The following is a 26,062-nucleotide window of genomic DNA, read 5'->3' as shown; positions in this document are numbered from 1 at the left end:
CGCTTTGAAGTTCTTCAGCAAAAACACATTGTTGAAAGATTGACTCATGACACAAACATGATGGATATTTATATATATATTTAATTTATGGCAAAGAAACAGGTGCAACTGTGTTTTAAATCACATAGGCACTGCAATGTTGAAAACTTAATTAAGGATTCATAAAAGACATCCCTTGCACACTTAGGAGGCCTTAATGATCTTAAGGATGACTTCATGGTCACATTTCAACTGTGTTCAAGGATACCATTTGCGATGCTTTATTTCCCATCCTGCACATTTTACTGATCAGTATAAAGCTCAACAATATATGTTAATCCTTTTTTGTGATCATGGGGGGTCCCCCTTTCATATATAAAACAGACAAATTCATCTTCTCTGTCAAACAGCTTCAATGTGTCCATTTTTTTTTTGGTCAGCACAGGAACTCCTATGTGTCTGTGTCAATCCTGTGAGCTGCAAAGAGGTACAAAAACGTGAAACACGGGAGGACACGTGTTGATTGAATTATAATAACCCCACCTCCCTTTGTACAAAATTTCAAATAGAAAAATTGAGATTAATCAGGATTCAAAGATGATACAACAGAAGGGGTCGTGAATGCTTTGGAGTCAACGAATTGGTGGGTAAACTCACATTGCTTTGGTATCCTGAGTGGTTCAGAGTCTCCTGACAAGACTTGATGCATGACACCGCGGAACTGATACAGCACCTTTAGGCTTTTTTCCTCCCCTACACAAGGGTCATAGAAACCAGGGAGTCCTGACTAAAAATACAAAACACAAGCAGGTTAAAAAACCTACACACATTGGTCGACATTGGAAAATTTCCTTTCATACCTTTGCAGCCTCAGTTAGGATGAGTTTCGAGTCTTTGACTAGACACTGCAGAGGCACGCTTACGTCAATCACCTTTGCCCTTTCGTGTTTTCGGCTGTTATCCGTCACGAACTTGCCGTACCAGGCATTGAGGATGATGAGACCTGGAATGCGGAAATCCATTGCAAATTCAATATTTTTCTGAACGTAACGGCATCTGATGGAATCACAACACATTTATATTAAAGAACCGTTGGAAGAAGTCCAGTTAAAAAAAAAAAAACATTAGGAAAGCAAAATCTGATAGGCCCTTAAAAACTGTAAACAACCAACTTTTACAGTGACAGTTGCTACAGCAGAAAATTTAACAGTGTGCTTAAAGTATTTTACGAGTGTTCTTATCAAGGGTTGCCTTAAAAGCACCAATTATTGCCATTCAAAGGCACTGACTAATTACAACCCCATTATTCCACTATTAAAAAACATTCACAATGTTTATGAGGCAGTACAAATAACTGTTTTGCCACATAATTTTTTTTCAGTGTAAAATCTGAATCACCGATAACTAAAATGTTAGGTTATTTATTTATTCTATTGAAGTCTCAAAAGAACTGAAGCGTTTCTGTGGGTGCTAAAGAAAACACGACAAAGCGATTAGGATCTCATCTTTTAAGCATTAATAATCGTACCCATTCGGGACTCCTCGGCTTCGATAATCCTCCGCACTGACTCCTGCATGAGCAAAACCTTTGGAGATAAAAAAAAACAGAAACAAAAAGCGAGATTAGATAGATCTTAGGCATTCATGAAATCACTCCAACTTTCTTGCACATTCCCTTTCCGCACGGAGCTGATGGCAATGTTTCAACATTTCTGCTGCATCTGACACAACAGCAGCCCCATCTCTAACATAGTGCTCACCGCAGCCTCTGCCTCCTGTTTCTTCTTAGCTATGTTCGAGGCTGAGCTCTCGCGCTGCTTCTCCAAGTCTCTGTTAAAAGATAGATGGGAGGGAATAAAAGGACCTTAAAAAAAAAAAAAAAGCAACAACAAAAAAAAAAAAGCAGCCGCAAATAATGCATGCGCTGCTTCTTCCACCAGCAACTTTCCTTGCATAAAATACATGGAGACTTTCTTACTGTTCCTTCTGGGCCCGCACGTACGGCCGGATAACGAGTTGCTGCATGGCGAGGTAGAAGACCAGCGGTCCAACTGTGGCATAAAACACAGCACTTGGCAGGAGCTGATCAGTCAGGTGAATGGGGAAGAAATACGTCTGGCTGGCTCTGTTCAGTCTGCAGACAGACATTTTAATACTCGCAGGGAAGCAGATCAACAATGTGACATTTCCCTTGATGACACAACACACCTCTTTCTTTGAATGTATTAGGCTAAAAAGTCATTTGAAGTTCCTATAAAGTGACAAACACACCACCACTAGTATAAAAAAGCACATCACAAAAGGGTACTATTCAAAATTCTGCCAAAAAGTAAATTACCATATTTTCCGGACTGTAAGCCACATTTTTTTCATAGTTTGGCTGGGCGTGCCAAAAAGACTTATAATATAAAGGCTTTGAAAATAATTATAATATAAGAAAAATGAAGCTTATTGTCATTCTCATTTAAACCGCCATTTTGTCTCAGATCACAATGTGTTCCAAGGAAGGACGTGAATGGTTCGAAGAATACGCAAAATAAAACACTTCCAAATGTGTGAAAAATTTAAATAAAATTAAAAAGTTGTGACAAACAACCCCAATTTCATGAATGGCAATTGACCATCTTAAGGGGAAGAAATATGAATAAAATCCCCACTTACTTGACTTTGAGTGAGACTCCTTGAGGCACCCCGACGCTGACTGTGGCCCCCAAAATGCTGTGCCGACTAATTTTCCTCTCGGCGCCATACTCCAGCACCGTACCAAAGAAACCGGACCTGCAGAATAAGCCGGCAACGAAAACGCAAATCAATCTCCCGTGGATTCACAATAATGCAAACTTATCTTCTGACCACGTACTTTAATGAGCCTTTTATCTTTGTCTGGTCTTCATCCTGGAACTTGTACTGGTAGCTCATCATCATAAAAGTGTGTGGAATGCCGAGCTGCAGCAGAACGTAAGAGGACGTTATGGCTCGTTGCTGATGGGCGACTTTATAATTGATGCTGAGGCAAATGTGAATGTGTGCTGGCAGCAGACCTGCACTGCGAAGGTAAAATTGCTGCTCTTGGTGTCCCTGACTATGCTTGTGTTCATGGAGGACTGAATTCCCCAACGCCACTGCAGGTATCCCATTGTGTTCTTGTCAAGATGGCGAGCCAGCACAGTGGTGACGCCAGGACGCACACCTCGGGACGAAAATTGGAGGCCGCACTGCGCTGTTACGAAGCTGAAATGGAACACAGACAAAATAACAACAAAGGTGTCTACAATTGAGTCACTTGTGGTGCATCTTCCTGAAATCTTACAAACGTGGAGTCAAATTTCGGAATATCTTCAGTCCAAAGAGAGGCCCGTGTGTGTCACCGGCGCCGAGCTCTATCTGCACGGACAGAAAATATATAACATTCAAATGAGGCAACATAACATGTATTTTTTTTAAAAAAAGTTAAATGTAGGGGATATTCAGGTGAAACTTCAACAGAAGTGGGCTGTAATGCACCACATTTACTTTGTTACTTTCAAAGCGATCCTGCTGTCAAAATGGTGAATTTTGCAATAACCAACTCAACCCATGTATTTTTAGGAAAGTGGCATTAATTTTTAATACCATATTTCTAAATCAACAAAACAAGTACTTTTCATCAACATTACATTATTTTTGCATAGAGACATAGGACAAAAGCACCAGTGTTCAAACCCAATCAATTAAGTCTTAGTAATTGTTTGTCTTAAATGAATGTCAGTACATCCATGATTAAAAGTTTTGAGACCTTCACCATTCATTTGGAAGAAAAAGTGTCCTTGGTGCATAGTTTTAACCTAATATTTTTTGTGTTCAATTTATATGTAACTTGACATTGTTTAATTACCTGATGATTAGCACAGCTATAGATTTGGGAGATGTGTACTAAGTAAATGACTGAAAAGTACCTCTCCCCAGCCCTGAGCCGACGTGACTCTCCTCAGGGCCAAGTTGATAGTGCCGCCTCCATTTCCATTATGTGTGGACAAAGAACCAGACAAAATAGCCGTGTCAGTTGTGGTAAGCGGGGCCTGAAGGAGAACACACAGTTCATTAGACCTGTCAAAAATCCTAGAGGAACAGATGTGGAGCATTGTAGCGGCATGTGTCACCTCTATGGATTGTGATATATGCATCTTGTTGATTTCCACATGTGGGACGCCGCCGCCGCCGACCATGTCCTCATAGTCCTCATCGTAACGATCGAAGAGGTCCGTTGCATCGACGCCCACACTAATTGTTCCCTTTGAATAAAAAGCAGTGGCAGAGAACGGAGTCAAAAGTTAGAGAACAATCTCTCGAAAAGACAAGTCATTTATGCCCATTAAATATAAGGCGGGTAACAAAGATGACTACCGTATTTTCCGCACTATAAGACGCACCTTCAATAGACGGCCTATTATAAAACGGTTTCCATATACAAGGCTTAGTAGAACGTAGTAAAAGTAGCGAGAAGGTTGGGTGGGTTACGTTATGCATCCACTAGATGGAGCTGCGCAAAAGGAAATGTCATCCACACTGATTAACCAATATTGAACCATATTCATAGTAAAGCGCATCTGATTATAAGGCACACTGTCGTTGTGGTGTGCCTTGTAGTGAGGAAATACGGCACCTTAGGGTTGGTCCTTTGCTGTAGTCTCCTTTCCTCTCGCTCCTTCTGAAGACGCTCAAACTCCTCCCGAATTTCTGCAGGAGTTCTTTTCCTCTCCACCACCTACAGGAACAACATAAATAGATGTCTTGCACTCACAAGCACATACGGTGAATTTGAGGTGGAAAAAGTCCCCAAAATCACACTGACCAGAAAGCCCACTCAGCTCACTTACCTCCCATCCATCAACATCAAGTCCACGCTTGCCATAAATATCATAGATTGCTCGTCCCTGTGGATCGCTGAGCACTATATTGAAAATGATACAAACAGAAAGGTTTCTACGAATGTTGATTTTGCTAATGCGTTAAGCTGTCAGCATGTTGTCTGTTACCTTCGTAAGCCTCATGTACAAGGTTGAAAAGCTGCTCTGCTTGTCGCTTTAGCTCTGGATCTCGATGCTTGTCTGGGTGGTATAACATACATAATCGCCGGTATGCTGCCTTCAGCTGGTCTTGTGTTGCCTGAATTAAGAAGCCAGAAGTGCATGTTAGACTTTTTCTTTTATTTTTAGATGCCATTAATCCATTTCCATTAATGCTTGTCCTCAAATGGGTCCTGGATGAACAATTCGCGAGTCAATTACAGCTAATTGAAAGATTTATTAATTTTTCACCAATTTCCTGAAAAGTTCATTCTTTTTTTTCTTTTTTTAGAAAGTACCAGACTTCCAGTTTATGGCTATTTCACATGGAACGAAACACAGAAAATTGTGAGTAATCGTGAATTGGACATGATCTTAATATTGCATAGTACATAATATTAGGACTATAGTTATTTTTTGATAACTTGACAGAATAGTACTGATGCAACATGTGTTTTTGAGTAATCTTGTTTGAGAAGAAATATATTATATCGTAACATAAATTACACCCATTCACCCTTTTTTTCATGTATCCAAAAAGAAAGACTTTTGCCTTGGGGGCTGTCAATTTTATTCTAGAGCATAAAATTTCTCCATTGTCTTTACAGTCTGTAAATGTTATCGGTGGTCAGTTGCTCTAAGTAATAATGGCGAAAAAGATGGTGGGTAGTAAATCTCCTTTTCTTCCGGAAAGGTTTTTCACAAGTAACCTTTAAAGGTGGATTATAGGTTGCACCAAGAAACCTTCCCTTAGCACATTCAGAATTACAACGACCGATCCTCCAAGTAATTCTGGGTCACGCCGCTCGGCTAAAAAGAAACAGAGAATCCAAAGAGTCGTAGCGTTTTCAACTTGGGACATTTTCAAAATCCCTGTTAAAAACATTCATTTTAAGAATAAAGGAGGCGCTTATCCTCACAGAGATCGTTGCTTGAGCATATTCTGGTTATCTATAGGCAGTAGGTCTACATTGAATTGATTGCCAGCAGAATGAGAGGAACAAGAATTCACACACACATTCACATATTAAGATTGAAATCATGTTCAGGAAGGCCAGGGTCAGGGGTTTGAACCCTTGATCCTATAACTTCGAGGCAGCCTTGCTAACCTCTTCACACTGTGCAACTCCTAGTAAAAATATTTCTAAAATTAATTTTCTGAATTTCAAATTGATTTTTAATTCTAGTGTTAGTAACATTGCTGGGGCAGATCTTACATTCTTATTGATGTTTTTCTCATCAGGGACTTCCGAATCTTTGGGCGCTTTTACTTGAATCCTAAGTAAGGAGTTACACTTCCCCACTGTTTGTAGATTGTATAGAGCACCAACTCATCTGTATTTTCTTATTCACACATTGCTTAATTTACTTGACCTATTTCAACGGTTTAAACGTTGCTCTTGGGTACAATTTGTGGCTGTTTTAATCACTGTAACCCAATAAAATCCACGGGGAAGCCGTCAATTGACTACACCAGTAAAACCTCGATCTCCCGACATCCAAATCTAATCTTAATCTGATCAACTGTAAGTAAATCCAGGTGTAGTCAGTGGTGACAGCACTAGCAAGCAGCCATGTGAATTGCATCAAGGTAAGACTTCAACTTAAAAATGCCGGGATATAAAACATATCTAAAATGTATTGTTGTCATCTGTTTTTACAATTTTTTTACATCCTAATTATGAGACAGCAACATGTTGGAGGTCATTTAAAAAAAGTTTCCAGGCGAAGCCAGAGAGCACTAATCAATGTCGAGGGTCACAAGTTAGCCATTCTGCTAACGTGAAACCTGCTTAGATCGCGTAACGGGAAAACAATATAGAGTCACGGCGGGCGGAAACGCTCAAGTATGTTTGCATATATGAGTTCTGTAGCAAGCAAATGCGTTTCGTACCTCTCGCCGAACATTTAGAAGGGAATAGTAGTCATCAGTGGAGATCTCATCATCGTCCAAGGCAGACGCCATGTTTACTCCCGGTCATTTCTTCTTCGTCACATCTTTTGCGTAACATAACTGCGATCGTGCCACGGCGTCATCTAGCGTTGCGGATGTGCGACAAAATAACATTTTCACTTGAATATTGATTATGAATTTAATGCAACAGTTGCGCATATTTTCAAATTTTTGTTATCTTTTTTTCCCAAATAGAATGGAATTTTGTGATTGAAAAACCCCATCAATGTTGGCATTTCAACGTAGGAGCTAAAAATAATGTTTTTTTAGCACTGAACATTTCAATATAAATCTAAATTCAATTAACATAATTCTTGACGCTAAGAGATAAAAAAAACATAATTTTATGAATGAAAACTTATTGAATTACTTATTCTATTCAAGACTTCACTTTTTGGAACCGAACACAAAGGGATATAAAGTCTGCCACCTATTTCCCAGAAAACAAAACGCTACAAAGAAAATATAAATCCACATGAATACTTCAGGGCTTTCGCGAGTTCCTATTTCATTTCACATTTTTTTCCAATGGTACGAGTTTTTTTTTTACTGTGCAAGGCCAGCAGGCGGAGAGGAGCTGTCCTTTCAGCACCACATCGTCCCCCATTTCAGCACTGATGGCCCACATCGTGTTAATGTAGGATGAAGGCTGTCCTTAAGTGCAGTATTTGACAAGAGTGCCAACAGCGACGTGTATCAAGCTCAATGATCTGTAATTAGATTGCTTGTAGTTATAAATGCAGCCGCACTATTGTCAAGCCTAGCTGCACCACAATAATAAAAGAAAAGAACCTCAAAGGCACATTGAAATATATCAGATATATTTTGTCTTTGCGCCAAACTTTTACCAAAAAAAACTTCTGCGGGCTTTATTCACTGTCTCTCACAATGACAATAATGCCAGAAACCATCCATTACATTGGTACTGTAAATCATAAGATTTTAAAAAAACTAAACGTACTATTGCAACTATTTAAAGTTAGAGGTGTCAAACTATTTATGTTATTTTTGTCGCACATCAGGATTGATATATTCCTTTCATTTTTCCATTAAAAATCAAAATGGCTGAAATACTTTAGCAACGTGTTAAAAGCATTCACATTTCATTGTATTTTTGGGATTTTTGAAAAAGCAAAACGTAACAAAATGTGTTAAACGTGTACGTAGTATAATACGAAATTGATCAAAAGTCCTTGATTTGAAGTTGTGGTCGAACAAATGTCATATTGTTGTCCTACTGCCCATAGTCAAATTGTGTTGGCTCTGTGAAGATGAGTGGTATAAAAAAATGGATGAGGTAATGTTAGATGTTTGTAAGATTATAGGAAAATGCACACCTAATTTATCCCTGGGCTAAGCATGTTTTTTTTTGTGTCATCCCGTTACAGGACCAGCACCAAATGGGTGGAGCAGAAGCAGGATTCAGCGAATACCATCACATGCTTACTTAAGCCAGCCGGTGTTCCACTACATCAATGGATTGTCTCTTTCAGTTCACTGTTAGTGCCTTCTTGCATTTTCAGACTATTGTGCTAGTTATCTGATCATCGACCTTTTGCTCTGTCTGAGGATCTATGAGATTACATTTAGGACATAACATATCATTTTAACTGTTTCAAATCTAAATCAATAGTCATTTGCAAATTTTGTTCAGTAAATCCATTTGTGAGTAAGGACAAGCGAAAGGAGGACCCACCTTAAAGTTGTGGTTAGAAGAATGATAGCTGAGTTTGTTCTGTACCACACTCAATCAATCAAAACATATGTCTCGAAAATAATCTCTTGCCATGGAAATGAATGGAAATGTTTTTAATCTTTTGCTGCCTCCCTGCAAAATCAAACCTTTTAGTCAATCTTTAGTTTTTAACATAAAGAAAATAGCACTGTTGGTATATTTTACTTGTCAAAACACAAGTATAATCCCCAGTCTCCCACGGTATGTGTCACTATTGTAATGATTTATTGGAAAGGTTGTAATTTAAAAGGGAATTTCCCATTATCTGGATCAATTAAATGATCACATAACCATTAAAAATGCTCATTTTGCATGTCCACCTTGGTCATAGGGGTACAGTCTTATAAATATTCTTTGTACAGATCAAACAATAATAACTGCTATATTCAATCTGCAATAATATTAGTTCCTTATTTTCCAATGTTTAAAAAAGGGACTAGCATTAATAGACACACTCCAACCAACAACGAGGATGCTTTTCACCAATCTGGTCTCCTACAAGTGCAATCAGTGGATTGCACTCAGGTGCTTCTTGTTTTCTGCAAGAAATCTCATTGGTTAAAGTGTCTGTGCTGGATCGGGTGGAAAAAAAAACCTGCACCCACAACTGATCTGGAGGACTGGTTTGCCCACCCCTGTTATATGAATAGAAATAAGTCAATTATCTTTTAATTAGCCAAAAAAAGAAAGCTTTCCAAATGAAGGTTTAAAGCCACTCAAAGTTGGATGTTACTGTCAAAGGCAGGGGTGGCCAAGTCCAGTCTCCGAGAGCCCCTATCCAGTTTGTTTTGCATAGCTCCCTCCTCTACCACACCTGAATCAAATGATCAGCTCATCAGCAAGCTGTCCACAAGCTTGATACCGATCCCGATTATTTGAGTCAGGTGTGTTGGCGGAGGAAGACATAGAAAACAGACTGGATATGGGATCTCGAGGAATGGACTTGGTCAAAGAGAATTGAATGTTGTGCATATCTAAGTAAAAACAACAACAACAAAACAAACAAGCGGACAAACAATGTCACCCCACTTATTTTCTGCAATTGACAGCCATAAACGCCCAATTCATTTGAAGTGGAAGACTCAGCAAATTAACTGATCGGGTGGGTCTCAGTGGCAGCCAATGAGTTAAAGATGAGGTTTAAATTGTCTGAACAGGAAGTCATATTGTTATATTCACAAACGCACACACCTTAAGTGAGGAGGGGGGCGTCGTGTGCGTGTGTACGTGTGTGTGCGTATGTGTGTGTTTGTGTTGTCAGTCAGCTCCTGGCAGCCAATAGTAAGTTGGCCTGGTTCGGACGGACTCGCCGCCTGCTCCTCCACTCCCTCCGCGTGCTGTCCTCGCCGTGCACGCGCGTGGTACCCACGGTCGTGAGGAGGAGGAGGATGTTGCGCGTGAAGGGGAAATGGCTGCCGAAAACAAGCCGGAAGGTAAGAGAAATATAATAGGATTAATTCACTTGCGACGCGCGTGTTTTTTTTTTTGGTGGGGTTGTCATTTGGAAGTGGCGAGAGCGGGCGACGCGCGCACTTGGACACGTTTTCTCCTGAACCCCCCCGAAAAGACCGAAACCAAAACAAACCAAGCGAACATATCGCCCCCGATCCAAAATAATAATAATATTTCAAAAATATACACGTCCTTGCTTTTCTTTGCTGTTTTCCACGCGAGCAAGCGGATCCAACGTGGAGACACTAGCCGGCTAATATTAGCCTGTTTGGTCCGGTCGAGGAGCTCCAAAAGCGGACAGCGCCTCGGGGGCGACGGGCTAAAGAGGTGCCAAGTGGCCGCCGTGTTGACCGCCCGCCGACGTGGGTTCAAAGCTAAGTTAATTCGATCTTGTCAGTTGGCGTCGAGCAACTTCTTCTCCTGAGCTGTCGCGATTCTAAAAGCACGAGGACAAACGGAGTCTAGTTGTATTGTTTACTCGTTTTTTTTTTAAATATCCACAGTCCACGCGATCAGTGTTTCCGGTGTTTCCCCCCCTCATCCCAGTTTGACTCCTAGTACTTGGCCTAGTATATTTCGAGTGGGCTTCTCCCGTGAAACGTCGCCACTTTGCCGGGGCTGAATGCCATCACATCGGTCGGAGAGAAATGGTTGAGGTTCAAGAAGGCTTGCAGCAGCTCGCTTGGGTAAAGTGATGCCTTGAGATCCCCCCCACTCGTTTGATTTTTTTTACACGCCTCACTAACTTGAAATGAAAGCCATTACACTTACTTAGTGGGATATTGGACGGAGCGTGGAATTGTGAGAACGCAATGTGGGAAATGAGGGAATTTGCTTTCTAATGAAGAGTTTGGCTGCCCGCTTTTTTGGATTGAAAAGAGAGATGAATCTCTCACGATTGAGTCACCTAAAGTAGAATGACGCCTGCAAATCGGTTGCGAGGCTGAAATGTCTCAATAACTCTCATTGTCGTGTCACGTGTACGAACAAACAAAAGCAGGAACCCTGCATGATTCCCTCTTTGCAATCTCTTTCTTTTTTATTCGCCTATTATTCCGAGTTTGCAACCAACGATTGCGAAACCTTATGTTTTTTTTATTTGAAGAATGAATGTTTAGTAGTGTTCCAATGTGAGGAATTCGCCTCAAGTGTTCCGACGGATACACATAGTGCCACCAGGGGGTGATGTTGAGCTACAGAAGCCAGCTTTCACCGTGAGGCGTTTGTCTCTGCCATGAAAAAAAAATGAAGACGTCTGCTTGTATGCTAGTATAATACTGTCATGGCTTCATATGTGGCATCCTCATGTATTCACCTGGACAGCTGAAACGTAACCAACAGGGTCCAGTTGTTCTGAATGCAACCTCACAACCTCCACTCAGGAGTCCCAGTGCTGAGCACGGGAAGTTATTTTCAGTGTCCCTGAGAGGCCAGGTTGTGGGAAGGAGAAGGCAAAGCAAGCTCTATGCAAACGAGCGTCCACTTTTCACACGCCACAATAGCTGCCAGGTGCCTTTTTGACCTTGGGGGTATGCAGGTTGCACCGACCCCACTAAGTAGTTTGACATCCCAAACAATGACAAGCCCCTAACCACTAAGGGCTTCCTGTTGTGTTAAATCCAACCCAGTCTTATTCAGTACACTACTGTTTATGCCCTGAGGTTTGTACTCCAGCTAACTCCTTTGTCAGAGCCCTTGGCACTCATGTTGTTTTTTTTTATGTTATTTTATTTTAGCACCCATAAAAGACAACATGCGGCCATTACTGAGCACAAAGCCTGGGGGACACGAAAGGACTGGTATGTCTTTAAGCTTCACCAAACAATGAAAACAGGAAAAAAAAGATGTGGCAAATTTCAAAATATTTACCCCAAACAATGATTTGTTTATGGATTGTCATTGGAATTCAAGGTCAAGCATGTTAGTGACTGCTGACTGTTTGAGTCAGCTGTTTTACAGCACTTTTCAAGACACATAAATTAGTAGAACCGGTCAGTAAAACCGCCAAATATAACAAAGGAAATGTAGACTTTTGTTTGATTCTAGCTTTTTCCATTCTAGTGTAATCAGCAGACAAACATTGTCTGTTGACTGGAAAGCTAGGATCATTAGCTCTATGTGACATCTCAAACTGTGAAATACCCATAACAGGAGTGAGCTCTTTTCATAATAAAATCACAACTTATACAAATGGCTCAAATTGAAGACTTACATTTCTTTTCCAGAATAATTTGGCTAAAGATTGCAAACAAAATGTTCTGTTTATATAAAAAATGCGACTTAAACATAGTGGTCAGGTTTATTATAATTGTAATGTATTAAATACATTGCCTTTTCTGAGTATTCCGGATTCCTTCCACATCCTAAAATATGCATTATAGGCTGGTTGAATACTTTAAATTGTCCGTAGGTATGTGTGTGAATGCTTTTTCATCTCATTCCGTCCTGTAATTGGCTGGCAACTGATTGAAGGTGTCCCCTACGTACTGCCCATACTTGGCTGGGATAGGCTCCAGCACCCTCACAACCCTTATGAGGATAAGAGGTTTTGAAAATGTACGTATGGATGTAAAAGCTGAGTTGAAGTCAAAAGCTGCATAACACAGCCATGCACAGGAATCTATTGACTTGACAGTGGATTACACATCTGGGCGAGATCTTCTTTTAAGCCTTTGCAGTGAAAATAAAACACACTTGACAAATATATTTGTCGGTGGCAGAAAACAGTCAGATTCCGGTGGACAGATTTAACAGTTACCCTGTGTATTCTTATTTTGTTATACACCGTTGCCATGTTTTGTGATTTCTGTTGTTGTTGACATGAGGAAGACTCTAAAAATGATTCTTTTTCTGTACTTTGTTTTGTCTTTGGCTTCTGAAGGACTGAAGAAAGTTCGTAATCCGGATCGAATGTACAGATCAACCGTGTGTTATGCTGGCCACGGTCCACCTAAGAGTATCAGTGATGACACAGAGACCAACAGTAAGAGTCAGTTATTAATACTGCATTGCCGCTCCGAGAGGCCGCACGCTGGCCGATCAATTATTCATTCATCGATTCATTTATTTACTCCTCGATTCCATCTACTCACCATTCCACATCCTCCTTTTCTTATTGTGTTCTCTAAAACAACACCTCCTCCAGCCACGCTGCTGATTGAAATATTCCTTTCCATGCATAGGCCACTTGATCGGATGAGAAAAAGGGTCCACACTAAGAGCAGTCGCTTTTCCTGTTTGGTCCCGCCCGCCCAATCTAGACCGAACAAAATGAAACTGGATGAACAGTTAAAAAAATAATTTGTTTGCTCGTCATTTTGTAGCATTGACATATGTAAATAATACATTTAGCGCAAAGTTTCTAACTCCATACGCACTAATTTCCTCTGGTGAAGAAATTCAATTATTTCAAGCGGTCCCAAATTAAAATAATTAAGTAGGCTCTTTTAGTAAAGGTGACTAATTCTTTCAGTTAAACCATTCAGTTCTTAGTTTACACAAGTTATTTTTAAATGAAGAAACCAAGAACCTTATTGAAGGTCATCATTATTCAATATGTTATCCATACCATTTTTCCTCCCTCTCCCCATTGCACTCATATTTGTGGATAAAGAAAATTTCAGCACACCTAATGATTCAATTTGGATTGCAAAAGGAAAGTACCAGTGTTTGGATTTGATCATACGACCTTTGTATGCATATCAGTCAAATGCTTTAAAATTTCCCTTGCACAAACAATATCAACATTTTACCTAATATTTTTATATATATATATATATATTTTTTTTTTTTGTCAAATGCTTAATAGTCCCTTGTCCCCTCCCAACCAAGCTAAATCCTAACTAATCATTCTAGCTTTGTTAAGATTTTTCTTAGCTGCAAATGCCCTTTCCGACCACATTAAATCTTTATTTGACGATAAAATGTAGATTGCTGTCACATTAAAACTTGTTTTATATGAAGTCAAAATCTTTAAGTGAAACTGAAAGAATAGTTTGCCTTGAGTAATAAAGCCAGATTAATTATTTCAATTTAAGTTCACTTGGAACAATTTTGTTCATTCACCTCAAAAAATTAGTTTGGAGAAAGTTACTTTTGTCCCCTCACCCCACCCTCAAACATTTTTTTTTAACATGAGTCAAAGATAAACTATAAATGGCAAAGGATTTCTTCCACCTGAAACATAACACTAAGTTTTATTTTTGTTTTAAACTTGACATCAGAGTTAAGTTTTTTTTTTTTTTGCTTGGGAATGATTTCAACACTGTCACATGTCTGCGAAGCGTTGCATAGAGCCAAGCAAATCATTTGGAAATGTAGGCCAAAGCCTCGGCTTTTATTTGCAGGGATCTTATACTGTGATTCGTCTTTAGAAAAAAAAGAGCCAGATTGTTCCTCAGGAGAAAGCAACTATTCGCTGTTAATGAATACACTAGTCTCTTTACTGTGGCTGTTGATCTAGACTAGAGACCGCCTAATTAAGTGTGCTCATGTATTGTCATTTCTAAATAGAGTTTAAAATCAGAGGCAATCCCTTGTTATACTTCTCGCTTGATATGTGTCACCGCTTCACTGCACATTTTCTTTTTGGGCTTCTTCAAAGCAACTGTTTTGAAAGATTTAAAGGCCAAGCCCTGCCCGTGCAGATCTATGAAACATAGATGCAGACTGCTGTTGCACTTTTGGCCTTTCACACATCACGTGACTATGGCAAATTACAGTGCTTCTTCTGTTATTGTGCACTGTTACAATGTGCTGCTTAACTGCATTCAGCCTGGAGGGTGTTTCTGGCCGGACACTATGGCAGGGAGATATGCCATTGATTTGAGTAATCGTCTGAATAATTGTGTGAGCAGTTATGAAACAGCACAGGTTTTTGTTTGTGTGCATGTTTAAGCAGCTGGGTGAGAGTGAATGAGAATAAGTGTTACATGGGAGAGGGAGAAGGAGAAAGGGAGGGCAATAGTGAGGGAAATAGAGAGAGAGAGAGAGAGAGAGAGAGAGAGAGAGAGAGAGAGAGAGAGAGAGAGAGAGAGAGAGAGAGAGAGAGAGAGAGAGAGAGAGAGAGAGAGAGAGAGAGAGAGAGAGAGAGCACAAGAGAGAACGATAAGGAGAGCAAGAAACCTCACCTCTGCTCTCCTTGAGATGGGATTTTTACGGATGGGTGAGCTTGGTGAGGGCCGAGAACACATAAAGAGTCATTTTCAGTTTGTTGCAGGCAGTTAACCATGTGTGCATGTTTGTTGAACTTCTAGTAATAGGCTTTTTTTTCTAGCTGTTTGACTTTTTGACACTCTTGCCTTATTATACTGTGTTCCGCTGCACTACAATAACCACTTGGAGCTGTGTTAACGCTGCGACCAATAGATTCTACTGAAGTGATGGTTGGGGAAAATCACATACAAACATAGACAACTGGTTCTGTAACTTTCAGTCAAGTGATTTTTAGGTTTTTTTTTATCTATTTTTTTTATTCTGATTTTGTGAGCATCGGGTCAAGCACTCGCTGTATAGATGGGGGCAAAGCGAGAGCCGGTTACAACGTTTATGTTGCTAGACTTTGCTTTGGCTTGTGGGCGGTTTGTAATTTCACTGTATGTAAGAGTGTTGTTGAACAGGCTATAGGCCAAATGATAAAAATAATTGCTTCCCCACTTCCACACCAACGCTATTTCAAGTTTTCACACCCCTATCCATCTCGTCATCAAGAGCCATCAGGCTGTGGGCCCCCAAATGGCAGCCCAATCAAATTGGACTTTATTTGAAGTTCCTGGCCAAGTGCCACTCGTCTTCTTTGTTGCTCTAATATAAAATGGATCATATCATGACAATAGTAAAGGTCTGTACAAAGATTTTTGGTCAATTTGGTGAAGCTTAAAATGTCTCGGATAAGCAATTTGCTTAAATGTGAACTGCGAGTGAAATGACTGTAGATCCTAAGATCGTCAAGTATGTTTGGAAAACCAAGATGGGAGTGTGCTGACTAATACTGTCAAGCTTACTTGATAGATGTCAAGCTGTCAAACAAGCTTGTTGTGAAATTAAATAAATCAAGAAGAGCTCAAAGGACATTTTGATTGTGTTAAAGTCACTTGTACCCATGTAAAATATGCCCAAACAGCCTACAGTAAAGCAAAGCTAAGTAAAAGCCACTACATACCGGTACATGTGCTATTACAAGAAATTATACAAAGTGATTTTGTTCCATAGATTATGTTAATTCAAAGTACATGTTCAATAACAGACTTCTAAATGGTGTAAAAACAAGCAGATCAATCATAAACAGTCCATCTACCACACTAGCCCGTTAATAACTATATTGGGAGTAATGAATGAGTCAGTTGGGGCAGGAAATTAATGATATCAAAAGTATTTTGGGAACGAAGGGATTCACAAAAACGTATGCAGGAATGGCATTTGCCTAGTGGTGGTATGCAGGTGAGCGGAAAGCCTAGATAAATCAAATATGCAGTCCTTTCATTTCAGGTCATCTATAAAGGGAAATAAACAAGGCTTTTTCCTCAAAATATAACATGGGAAGAGAAGTAACGTCGACTCGTTTAAAGCACAAAGTAATTAAACATGTCGGTTGTTTAGCTCAGCTTGTTTTGTTACCGTATAAGTACATTTTTGATGAGCCTGTATAAAAACAAGTGATCAAATATACAACTTGCTCTCACGCTGAATTTAGCTGTTTACATGAGTGTGCTTGTTCACTTCAGCGAGACAGTACCACTTTAAGGTTGTGTTTTTTTAATCTAGTAAAAACTCCAACTGTTTGTCTTTTAATGAACGTTCAGTAGTAGTTGGATTCCTTGTGCAAAGCTCTTTTGATGGCTTCATTGCGTGTGTGAGCCTGTCCTGTCAATTTAGGAAAATAAGAGTCCTCATACATGAACCATAACGTCTTCAGCCAATATAATTTGTATCGCTCATATTGTCTTATCTTGCCTGATCCTATTTTTTTTCAAGCAATTTAGATTATACTTATTTTCAGTCTTATTTTTCCGTGTTTAACATAACTCAATTGGTTATTTGGACTGTTTTTTCATTCTGTGAAGTTAAACACTAAAATATAGTTATGCCTTCAGATATGAGTTTATGTTTCCCATTACCACACTTTTAACCTAAATCACATCTCTCAAATGATCTTTTGCCAGTAGTACTAGTACAAATGAGGTACTGTACAAATATTAATCATTCTTTGCAGAGAATAAATGATAAATATTTGATTTTTGTTCACAATTGGCTATTATGTTGTCGTTTAGCGGAATGAGAATCTTCGACTCCAGTGGCTGCCTATTAACAACCAGGATAGAACCAATCTTTATCTTTCGTCCTTTGTCTGACTGTCCTCAATAGTGAATTGATGGATTGATAGATTGATTAGGGTACTACACCCCGCCTTGGCTGACCACATTTGCTCCATCTCCCTTGATTCCTATATGTGGTCTGGGCCTTTTTTTTCGCCATCACTTGACTAATTTGAACGCTGTCCTTACCTCACATCTCACTTAGTTTTATTGATTTCTTTTGTGCTTACTTGTTTTTAATTTGGTTTGTTTTGATTTACCTTTTAGGAATGCCAGGGAAACTGCATGTTTGTATTGGACAATTTTTTCCCTTCCATGCATGCCGCGAATGGATTCCATTTATGTTCACTTCAGTCGACTGTAGGCCTGTGTTTTATTTTTTTTTCATGCTTTTTGATGTGCTTGCATTGATGGAATCAACCCTTGAAGAAGATTGCCTTTCAAATCCCCTGGCTGCTCGTGGTGCAAGTAATACAGAGTTTGTGTCGCAAACACTGTAACTGCTTGAGTGTTTGAGTATTATTCCGTCCATTTAATAAATGGATTAAGTGGTCAAAATGGTCTCTTATCTGCAGATGTGAGATTCATTGTTAGTTGCAGAAGGTGCATTATATGACAACGCATTTCTAGTAGTAGCAATCCTCTGTTGTTAGGAATTCAGTTAAAGATAAGAACGGTGTTGTATTTGTGTGTGATATACTTGCAGCCCAATTTACTTGACAAATGATTTCTTGCCTAAAATAGCAACGCTAATCCTTATCTTTGAAGCTTTCAGTCTGAATTATATAGTCATTTTAATAATGACAATTGCCTGCGATTGGCTGGCCACCGATTCCGGGTGGGTTAACCTAACCTCAACATTGCCCCCGTTTAAATCTGTAAAAATGCACTTGTCACTTGATTTTTTTTTTAATGCTTATGTTTTATATTTAGAAAATTAATTATTTCTTTTTTTTAATGCTAGGTTTCATTTGCAAACCACACATATTTCGGCTTTTAATTTTGGCATGATCCTATCGCCAAACATTAAATAAATATTTGGACTATGATTACAGTCATAATGTTATAAGATGAAGGTTGCAATATTTTGAGAAATAATTAATACCCAAGTAAGTGTGTGAAAAGAGTAACATTTATATGTGATGGAAATTATATTTAACTTGTAATATGTGATACAATTCAACATAACATTTATCTAATGTTACAAGAAAAAATATGAATACAATATTACTAAAAATTCAATATTAACATAGTAATACATTTCAAGTGTGACACAATATTACAAGATTAGTTGTAATTTACAAGAATAAAGTTAGAATATTATGCAATAAAAATGTTTATATTGCATATTTTTACATTGTGTGAACCTTAAGCTGTTTGGTTTCACAGGCTTTGACTTTTTGCAACATAAGGTCACAGTTGTTTTTGCCGATGGGCAAAGCGCGAGCAAGGCATTGTTGTGCTTCTGTTTAAGTTGAGTGTGAACGCAGCATAACAAAAAACTGTAGAAAATGAATATACACAAAATCAGATATGTTGGGAGTGTGATGTTCTGGGGTCGCTTGTTACCCCAGGACTTGGACGACTTGATGTCATTGACAACCTTTTAATTCCGCTCTTCACCAGAAAATCCTAATTAAAATCTTCAGCAATCAATGCAACACACTAGCAATTCAGTGCATAGATGGCTTGAAACAACAAAATGAGTGAAGGAAGAGAGGACCAAAATATGTCCACACAAAAATGAAAGAGTCATTAGCCATTCTAGAAATGCCTGATAGCAGTTGCTGCTGCTCAGGAGGGCAATTACCTTTTCCCACAGGGCCATAATTAAAAGCACTATTTTAGGTCTGTACTTTATATTTAATGGACTTATTTGTGTTGGGGATTTATATTATTTTGTTAATCTTATGCATTAAGTGGGGGAAAACTGGATATTACTGCTAAAAAAATGATTTGATAGGGGCTCAGACATCCTTTCATGGTACCATACATTCTATCTGAAGTTTAGTCAATGAACTATTCATCTTTTTTTTTTTATGAATGTTCCATGTACAGTATAACTATAGATGAGCAAATAATACATCACATCCTTAAAAAAATGTTACACTGCTGTTAAAAATATTTTCACCACCAGCAGTGCTTTGTTGAGTGATCTATGGCCAAAACATTAGCTTGCAGTTTCACCACAATGTGGGCACAGATTAAAAAGAAAAGCTGTCAGTCTCCAAGCGTTCTGAGACAGAAACAGAGAAGACGGGGGCTAGGAGGGAGGCTGCTGGTGGGACCCACGCTTGCGTCCAGGGCTCAGATATTGATTAAAGATTTGTTTTTGTCAGCCTTTCCAGGCTCATGACCCTCGCTCTCATCTCGAGGGTAGGGCTGGAGAAAGCTAGCATGACAGAAATCCCTCAAACACATGCAGAATTTGTGCTCCCAAACCAAGGAAGGTCATTCACATTCCAAAAGCAGCACAGCCAAAATTGCTCTTTGAAAGAGGAATTTCCTTTTTACATATATAAAACACTAGTGCTGATGTTCAAATATCCATGCTCAAATATAATATTGCATAGTCATTTAATACATTTTCTTGTTCTTCCTCATGCACAATCAGCACTCTTCATTTTTGACAATGTTTCTTCATAAATTCACACTTTAATTGGGATATTACACTATGTTATAATAATGAAACTTTAACACACTGTTCAAGCCTTTTGTTTTATGAGGACTTATTAGCATTTAGTAATATTCTTGAAATTGTTGAAAAATATGCATGGTGTAGCTATAAACTTGTTTTTGAGCAAAACATAGCAGATGTGTATTTTCATTTCCGACCAATCAATTCAAATTAATTGTCGATGTTCCAAATCCGGCATCCAAGATAATCACACGCACACAGTCTTGAGCTGATGAGATAGTCGATAAGTGTTTAAAGTGTTGTGGAAACGTGATTCCAGAACATCTGGGCTTGGAGTAATATATATAAATAACAGCCAAGAAAATAAAACTGTTATAAAAGTAGCAAAACCTTGGTGCGCAACGGCAGTTATGTCGCGTTGTCTTATTTTTTTTGTACCTCAGGAGCCTCGTGAGATGTGTCTTTATGTAAAACCGAGCGACTCTCAAGTAAGACAAGGACTGCCAGATTATAGAAGGCCAAGTCTGAACATGTGAGCAGCTGAGTGCCACATCTAAAACACATGCTTTATTTAATAGCGCTAGGCACTGTTTGAAACAGAGCAGGCAAGAGGAAATACAGTCATCTGTGACCAAGACGCATAAATCACGACGGCTCTCAGATGTTGATGTGCAACTGGCATTTCAAATTGTCTCCGACAAACCAAACACAAACGATTTGTCCATTATCATAATGCGTTGTGGCACTGACAAGGCTTAATAAGAACTTGCCAGTCACTTGTAGAACTACAACCCCTACAGGCAATACGAAATTTTAATATGTCCTCTTTTGGTTTGTTAACGAATATTACACGTCCAAACTACATAATCAACACATCTTTGTTTACATTATTCCACTTTTCTTAGGAACACACATTTGTCTTTTCAGTGTGACCCCCAAGGGAGCTATTTGCTAGCGAGGATAAAGATCAGATTTTTCTTCAGAGTCATTCAAGAACATTCCACATGGGTCTTTCAGGTCAGCTCACTTTGCAAGCGAGAAAGAATAAGACGACAAAAACAACAGCAAAAACAAAGATGAAAGTCAGCACTTGAACCTATTACACGTTTGGGTAGAAAATGATGTCGGAGGCCTTACACAGTGCTTTATTTTCTTCTTCAGATTCAAATTGTAAATGTGAAATCTGCAGATATATCTGCAAGACTAGTGCTGACATAATTTACTTATCTGGTGGAACATTTGTGTTCAGAGAAGGTAGCCAATCCTTCAGTATATAATTTCAATTGTTAAGCCATCTGCTTAAGACGATTATGGTTTGACAACATTAATTGTAGAAGCTATATTTCTTTTTCAGATACAAAATTAATTTGTTTTTTTTTACATGCGTAATAATACAATCCCCTTCAGTTGAGTGTTTCAAGAAAATGTACCAATTATATCTGCTGCTGTTTGTTTAAGTTAAGTAAGTTGACTCATAACTTGAGTGTGTGCAGAAAAAATCTCAAAATGGCCCAATGACTCAATATCTCAAGACATTAAAGCTGTGTCACTTAAGGGCACTGCTATATATTTTTTCTGCTTCTAAGCATTGAAAACCCTCAAGGTAAATTGCTTCACTTTTTCAAATCACGCTGGGGGTATTTTTAGGGATGCCAAGATGTGAGGGTCTATGATTTTGTTCTGGATTTCGCCGATCCCTAAGTGTTTTGGCGTGCTGGCAGACAGATCAGACACATCTGATTTGTATCTCAAATCTCCTGGCGAGAAAATCCTCGACATCCTTGAGCCGTGATGTATTCCAGAGCAGTTCTGTCTCACCATGCTGGTGTTATTGTGCCGGAGGGCAGCACTGAATCCCGAATAATCTGTGGGAATTCATATCTGCTATATGTATCTGTCACCACTGCTTTCTGCAAGAAATTATCGCTGTGCAATTTTCACAGTTGGTCTTTACCTGTGCGAATTTCTTCGTGTGAATTGGTTTCCTGACCTCACATTGATGTAGCACTATACAATGTTTTTGCTATTAAAACTCATTCCGCACACCTCATTTCCCCCTTTATCTCTGATCACTCATTTGCATCATGTTTTGCAGTTCACGAAGCTCCTACGGCACCCTGGAGCAGATGCTGTATGTGATTCTTAATTGGCTAAAGCAAGTTATTACACATGCTTATGCATCCCATACTGAACGGTTTACATTGAGAATTATAGGTACAGATGGATGCCACAAATCCTACAGATATCCAGACCTACTTTCTTTTTTAATTCCGCGGGGAACAATGGTTTTTCATGTGTTTGCGCTCCATCTCCATCTCTGTGGACCCACTCGCACCAAATTGTCCATATGGAGCTGTTTGGCCAGGAGCACTGAATTGTGCATCAAGCCACATATGCTCCTCTTATATCCCTATAATCAAGAGCAGCAGTGGATTATTTCTTTTGGCTTTTAAGTGGTGTTTTGCTTTAGTTGAACTTTTCTCTCTTATTTTACTGCCAACTTTTGAAATCAGCCATCCGAAGAATACACAGTCAGCTGTTTTCTGTCTTAGTTCACATTCTGTTCAGACTGCCTCTCCTAACGTGGATTCTTGTTTCTTTCCATCCTTGTGATGTGCTCATCTTTAAAGACCATGTAAGCAAAAAAAAATGATATTCACTCGTGAATATGTAAGAAACAGAACATTTGGATTGTTATTAACGAGACAAATTTAAATGTTTCAAAGACCATCTGTATAATATTATGAATCAAACTAAGGTGTGATTGTCCTCTGATTGCTCTCGTACCAAACCTAGATGAAGAAACATTAACTGTTAATCAAATACCACTCGTACAACCCGGGGAAACAGACACTCCTTCATTTATCATCTTTTTTTTTTTCATGCCTACCCTATCTCGACTTCTGAGCCTATTGTGCTTATGGATATACATACATACTGACTGGTTCTCGCGTAAAATTTCTTTTTTTCTGTCCTGCTTTTCATTCCAAAAAAGACAAAAGACTGCAGCTTCTGCTATTTGAGATGCTGATTTCTTAGGTACACCCTTGCCTCATTAACCCAGTTAAATGTCCTTTAGTCCAGAACCACACCAGCTGTTAACTGTAAGATCAATGACACGGCTATTTTGCATTTCTCTCACAAATTCGACTCATGAGGACCTTGCCCATATCATCAACATGTTGCCCTGAAGTAGAACAATGTGCGCATGTCTGCATATGTGAGTAGGAAGAAAGCAGTGCAATGAATTCGACATTAAAGTGCATCCATGCATGTGCGAATGCATGAGTTTTATAATGCTTGTAAAATGATTGTGAAGTTCACATTATAGCTTGGGTGATTTACATTATGTGAGAAGCACCAGGCTTGGTCATTGTAATAATTTCCCTGAATAATTTACCACATTGTGACACACAGCAGATTCCTCCACTAAATCCCCAAACACTACAAAATCACTCAAGAGTGTTTATTATGTCCAAATAATGTATAGACACAGCCTTTACAAGTTGACAGTGAAAAATGTTGGCTCAACTCCCTCGATAGATTGTATTTCACAGGAGTATCTTGTATTCAAGCGCTAAATTAAATATATGCAAAATTCATTTTTTTTTTTTGGTTTAATATCTCCTCTCTTGGGATTGGTTACATTACAGGAGGAGGGCAATCCTAATGATGCTGTTCTGTCGTGTTTTTCATTCTAGATGAACATGGACATTTGAAAATATATCTGCCCAAGAAGCTGCTTGAATGTCTTCCAAAATGCACCACGCTGCCAAAGGAGAGACACCGGTGGAACACCAATGAGGTAAAACCAAATATTTGTCACCAATGTAAAACATTTAGGATATAATGCATATACTGTTTAATATTTTTGAAAGTACAGCTGACCCACGAATTACGGTTTGTTGTAAAATCATGTTTTTATTTGTACAATAAGCTTATTGGGCCTCCCTACTGTTTTTAATAAACTAAACAAAGTGGTGCGCATAATTGAGTGGAAACAAACCCACTTAAAATTATGTCTACAATATCCACACTTCAAACCTAAAATATATGCCTAAAAATAGTTTAAAAAACATATTCCTACAATACATTGTTTTAAAGTAATGTATACTTCTGCAATCTTTGAATTTCTACTCCAACATTGTTACGTACCAAAATTCAATGTTGTTTCACATTAGCTCTTAATCTTGAGTTTATTCTCACAGTAGATTCCATTTCTGAAGCAGTTACACAATATTAATGGGAAATATAGTATTTTTATTTATTTTACTGTTCAGTTTTAAATTCAATGGACTGAAGTTGTTTTTCTACTATTTAAGTTAAGTTGTCTTATAATTGTTATTTTATTATTATTCTATCAGTACTATTACAATGATTATTCCTTATTAGACCATGCTTCCAAAGCAATCTTTAGGACAAATAAGGAATCACCAAAAAGCAATACAAAATATAAATACATCATATCTGTTCATTTAAGACATATACATTACTGCAAAAGATTTACATCATTTTGTATTTATATAACTGGCATTTCTAAACCAACTTTTTTTTTTATATAATTATTCCTCAGAGTATCATTCAATTTATTTACGATGCCTTTTACTGTAACATTAACGTATAAAACAATTTCTGTCTATCTTACATTACACAAAAATGCAACATATATCATAATCAGAATCCTTTTGAATGTGCAATACTAACTACTACATTACACCTGGGTTTTCAGTGAATGAGTTGGTGTACTAATGACAAGTTTTAATATATGATTTATTGACATGACAGTGTTGTTGATATTTTTAGTAATTCTATTTGAAATGTTTTTTTTAAATTATTATTATTTTTTAAATCTCTGCATATCCATCTGCATAATGGAAATGGAAAGAAAACAGGCTGAACCGTGGTTGGCTGCTTAGTGCAATGCTCAAAAGTATAAATGGTAATTGTAAAGTGCTTGTATTGCGCATTGTATCTATTTACACATTTCACTGTGCCCAAAGCACTTTGCCTTAACTTTTTCATCCATTCACACACTCATCAATGGTGCTGCTGCCATACAAAGTGCTGCCAACACACTAAAAGGGCAATTATAGTTCAGTGTCTTGCCCAAGGGCACCTCCATAGTGGCCAGTCATAGCCAGGAATCAGACTGCTCACCTTGTGGTCCCAAGACAAGTTAAGCTACAAACTGTGCCATGACCACACTATATAACAAAGTATGAATCCAGTTTTTGGAGCAGCAACTTAATTTTAATATTAAAAAGGAGGACATGTGAAATATGCATTCAGAAAATATGCAGCTTAAAATATTGTATCATCTTTGTTCAAATCTTTGCCACCCCTGTTCATGCTCATTGCACATCTTATGATAGTCAAAAAAGTATCCGGCATAAAATTTCTACTATGCAGATTGACTGTTTCACTATTGCGACCCCTGAGGGGATAAGCCGAAAAGTCAGTCTAAGTCACTGTATTACTCTGTTCATCAGTTTTTGTTATCTATATGAAAATTAAGTTGCGGCTCCAAACAACCAATGATTGATAATTTATAAATCAAAATAATACATTTTCTAGCATCCTATAACTTTTTCATATCACTATATATTGTCATAAAAAATGTATCCGCAGTATAATAAGACTTCAAACCTGGAACTTGTGATTCAGGTTGGAATGCTGTGTATAAATATTACAAGATGTCAAAGGGAAACAGTCAATGATGATAAATACCAACCAATAGTGATAATGTGTAATTATACACGTGTCGGTCATATGTTGACTCCTTGCCCCTCAACCCGGGTACCAAAAAAAAAGGCAAAAGCTTTGTGTTTCTAATTGGCTAAGGCTGTGTTCATGTTTGCCCTCTCTGACCTGCATTTTGCTGCTTGCAGTCTAAATTAATTAACACGACATTGAAATTGATCTCAAACAGTAATTCTAAGCCTCCGA

At 38.4% G+C, this 26,062-nt stretch overlaps 2 protein-coding genes and 1 long non-coding RNA gene across 13 annotated transcripts in view; 2 read left to right on the top strand and 1 right to left on the bottom strand.

Annotated features, from left to right (window-relative positions):
* Positions 1-54: 54 nt before the first annotated feature.
* Positions 55-7,048, bottom strand: dnajc11a (DnaJ (Hsp40) homolog, subfamily C, member 11a). Its single transcript, XM_077730719.1, has 16 exons — positions 6,919-7,048; positions 4,995-5,124; positions 4,836-4,909; positions 4,622-4,723; positions 4,119-4,250; positions 3,915-4,037; positions 3,290-3,363; positions 3,021-3,210; positions 2,840-2,925; positions 2,641-2,757; positions 1,958-2,113; positions 1,740-1,809; positions 1,508-1,565; positions 840-982; positions 637-766; positions 55-456 (listed from the first exon to the last, which is right to left on the bottom strand). Exons 1-16 carry the CDS (start codon positions 6,988-6,990, stop codon positions 431-433), a joined length of 1,683 nt encoding a protein of 560 aa, XP_077586845.1. The 5' UTR covers positions 6,991-7,048; the 3' UTR covers positions 55-430.
* Positions 6,475-9,032, top strand: LOC144206042 (uncharacterized). Its single transcript, XR_013328284.1, has 2 exons — positions 6,475-6,615; positions 8,367-9,032. It is a non-coding gene; the product is annotated as an uncharacterized LOC144206042 (long non-coding RNA).
* Positions 9,033-9,658: 626 nt separating this feature from the next.
* Positions 9,659-26,062, top strand: part of camta1a (calmodulin binding transcription activator 1a) — a 267,995-nt gene continuing 251,591 nt past the window's right edge. For 3 of the 11 annotated variants that reach the window (XR_013325926.1, XM_077713765.1, XM_077713736.1), the window contains exons 1-4: positions 9,661-10,146; positions 11,902-11,964; positions 13,047-13,148; positions 23,818-23,921. Coding sequence is in view for 10 of the 11 variants with exons in the window: in XM_077713765.1 (XP_077569891.1) it covers positions 10,122-10,146; positions 11,902-11,964; positions 13,047-13,148; positions 23,818-23,921 (294 nt within the window). In the remaining variant the exon portion in view is untranslated. Of the gene's footprint in view, positions 10,147-11,901; positions 11,965-13,046; positions 13,149-23,817; positions 23,922-26,062 lie in introns of all 11 variants that reach the window. The other 8 variants (XM_077713784.1, XM_077713745.1, XM_077713825.1 and 5 more) reach the window with 6 other exon arrangements.

This window comes from Stigmatopora nigra, chromosome 1 (assembly GCF_051989575.1).
Source record: "Stigmatopora nigra isolate UIUO_SnigA chromosome 1, RoL_Snig_1.1, whole genome shotgun sequence".
NCBI classification, from domain to species: domain Eukaryota; kingdom Metazoa; phylum Chordata; class Actinopteri; order Syngnathiformes; family Syngnathidae; genus Stigmatopora; species Stigmatopora nigra.
The sequence above is the reverse complement of the archived record's forward strand: the minus strand, read 5'-3'. Positions and strand labels throughout refer to the sequence as shown.

What these genes read in the sequence shown, in the direction of transcription:
- dnajc11a (XM_077730719.1), bottom strand. Translation starts at nt 6,990, where the DNA reads ATGGCGTCTGCCTTGGACGATGATGAGATCTCCACTGATGACTACTAT. An exon ending in AGCAAAGGACCAACCCTAAG is followed by an intron (nt 4,251 to 4,621) that starts GTGCCGTATTTC and finishes TTTTATTCAAAG; the next exon opens with GGAACAATTAGTGTGGGCGT. An exon ending in GGAGTCTCACTCAAAGTCAA is followed by an intron (nt 2,114 to 2,640) that starts GTAAGTGGGGAT and finishes GTCTGTCTGCAG; the next exon opens with ACTGAACAGAGCCAGCCAGA.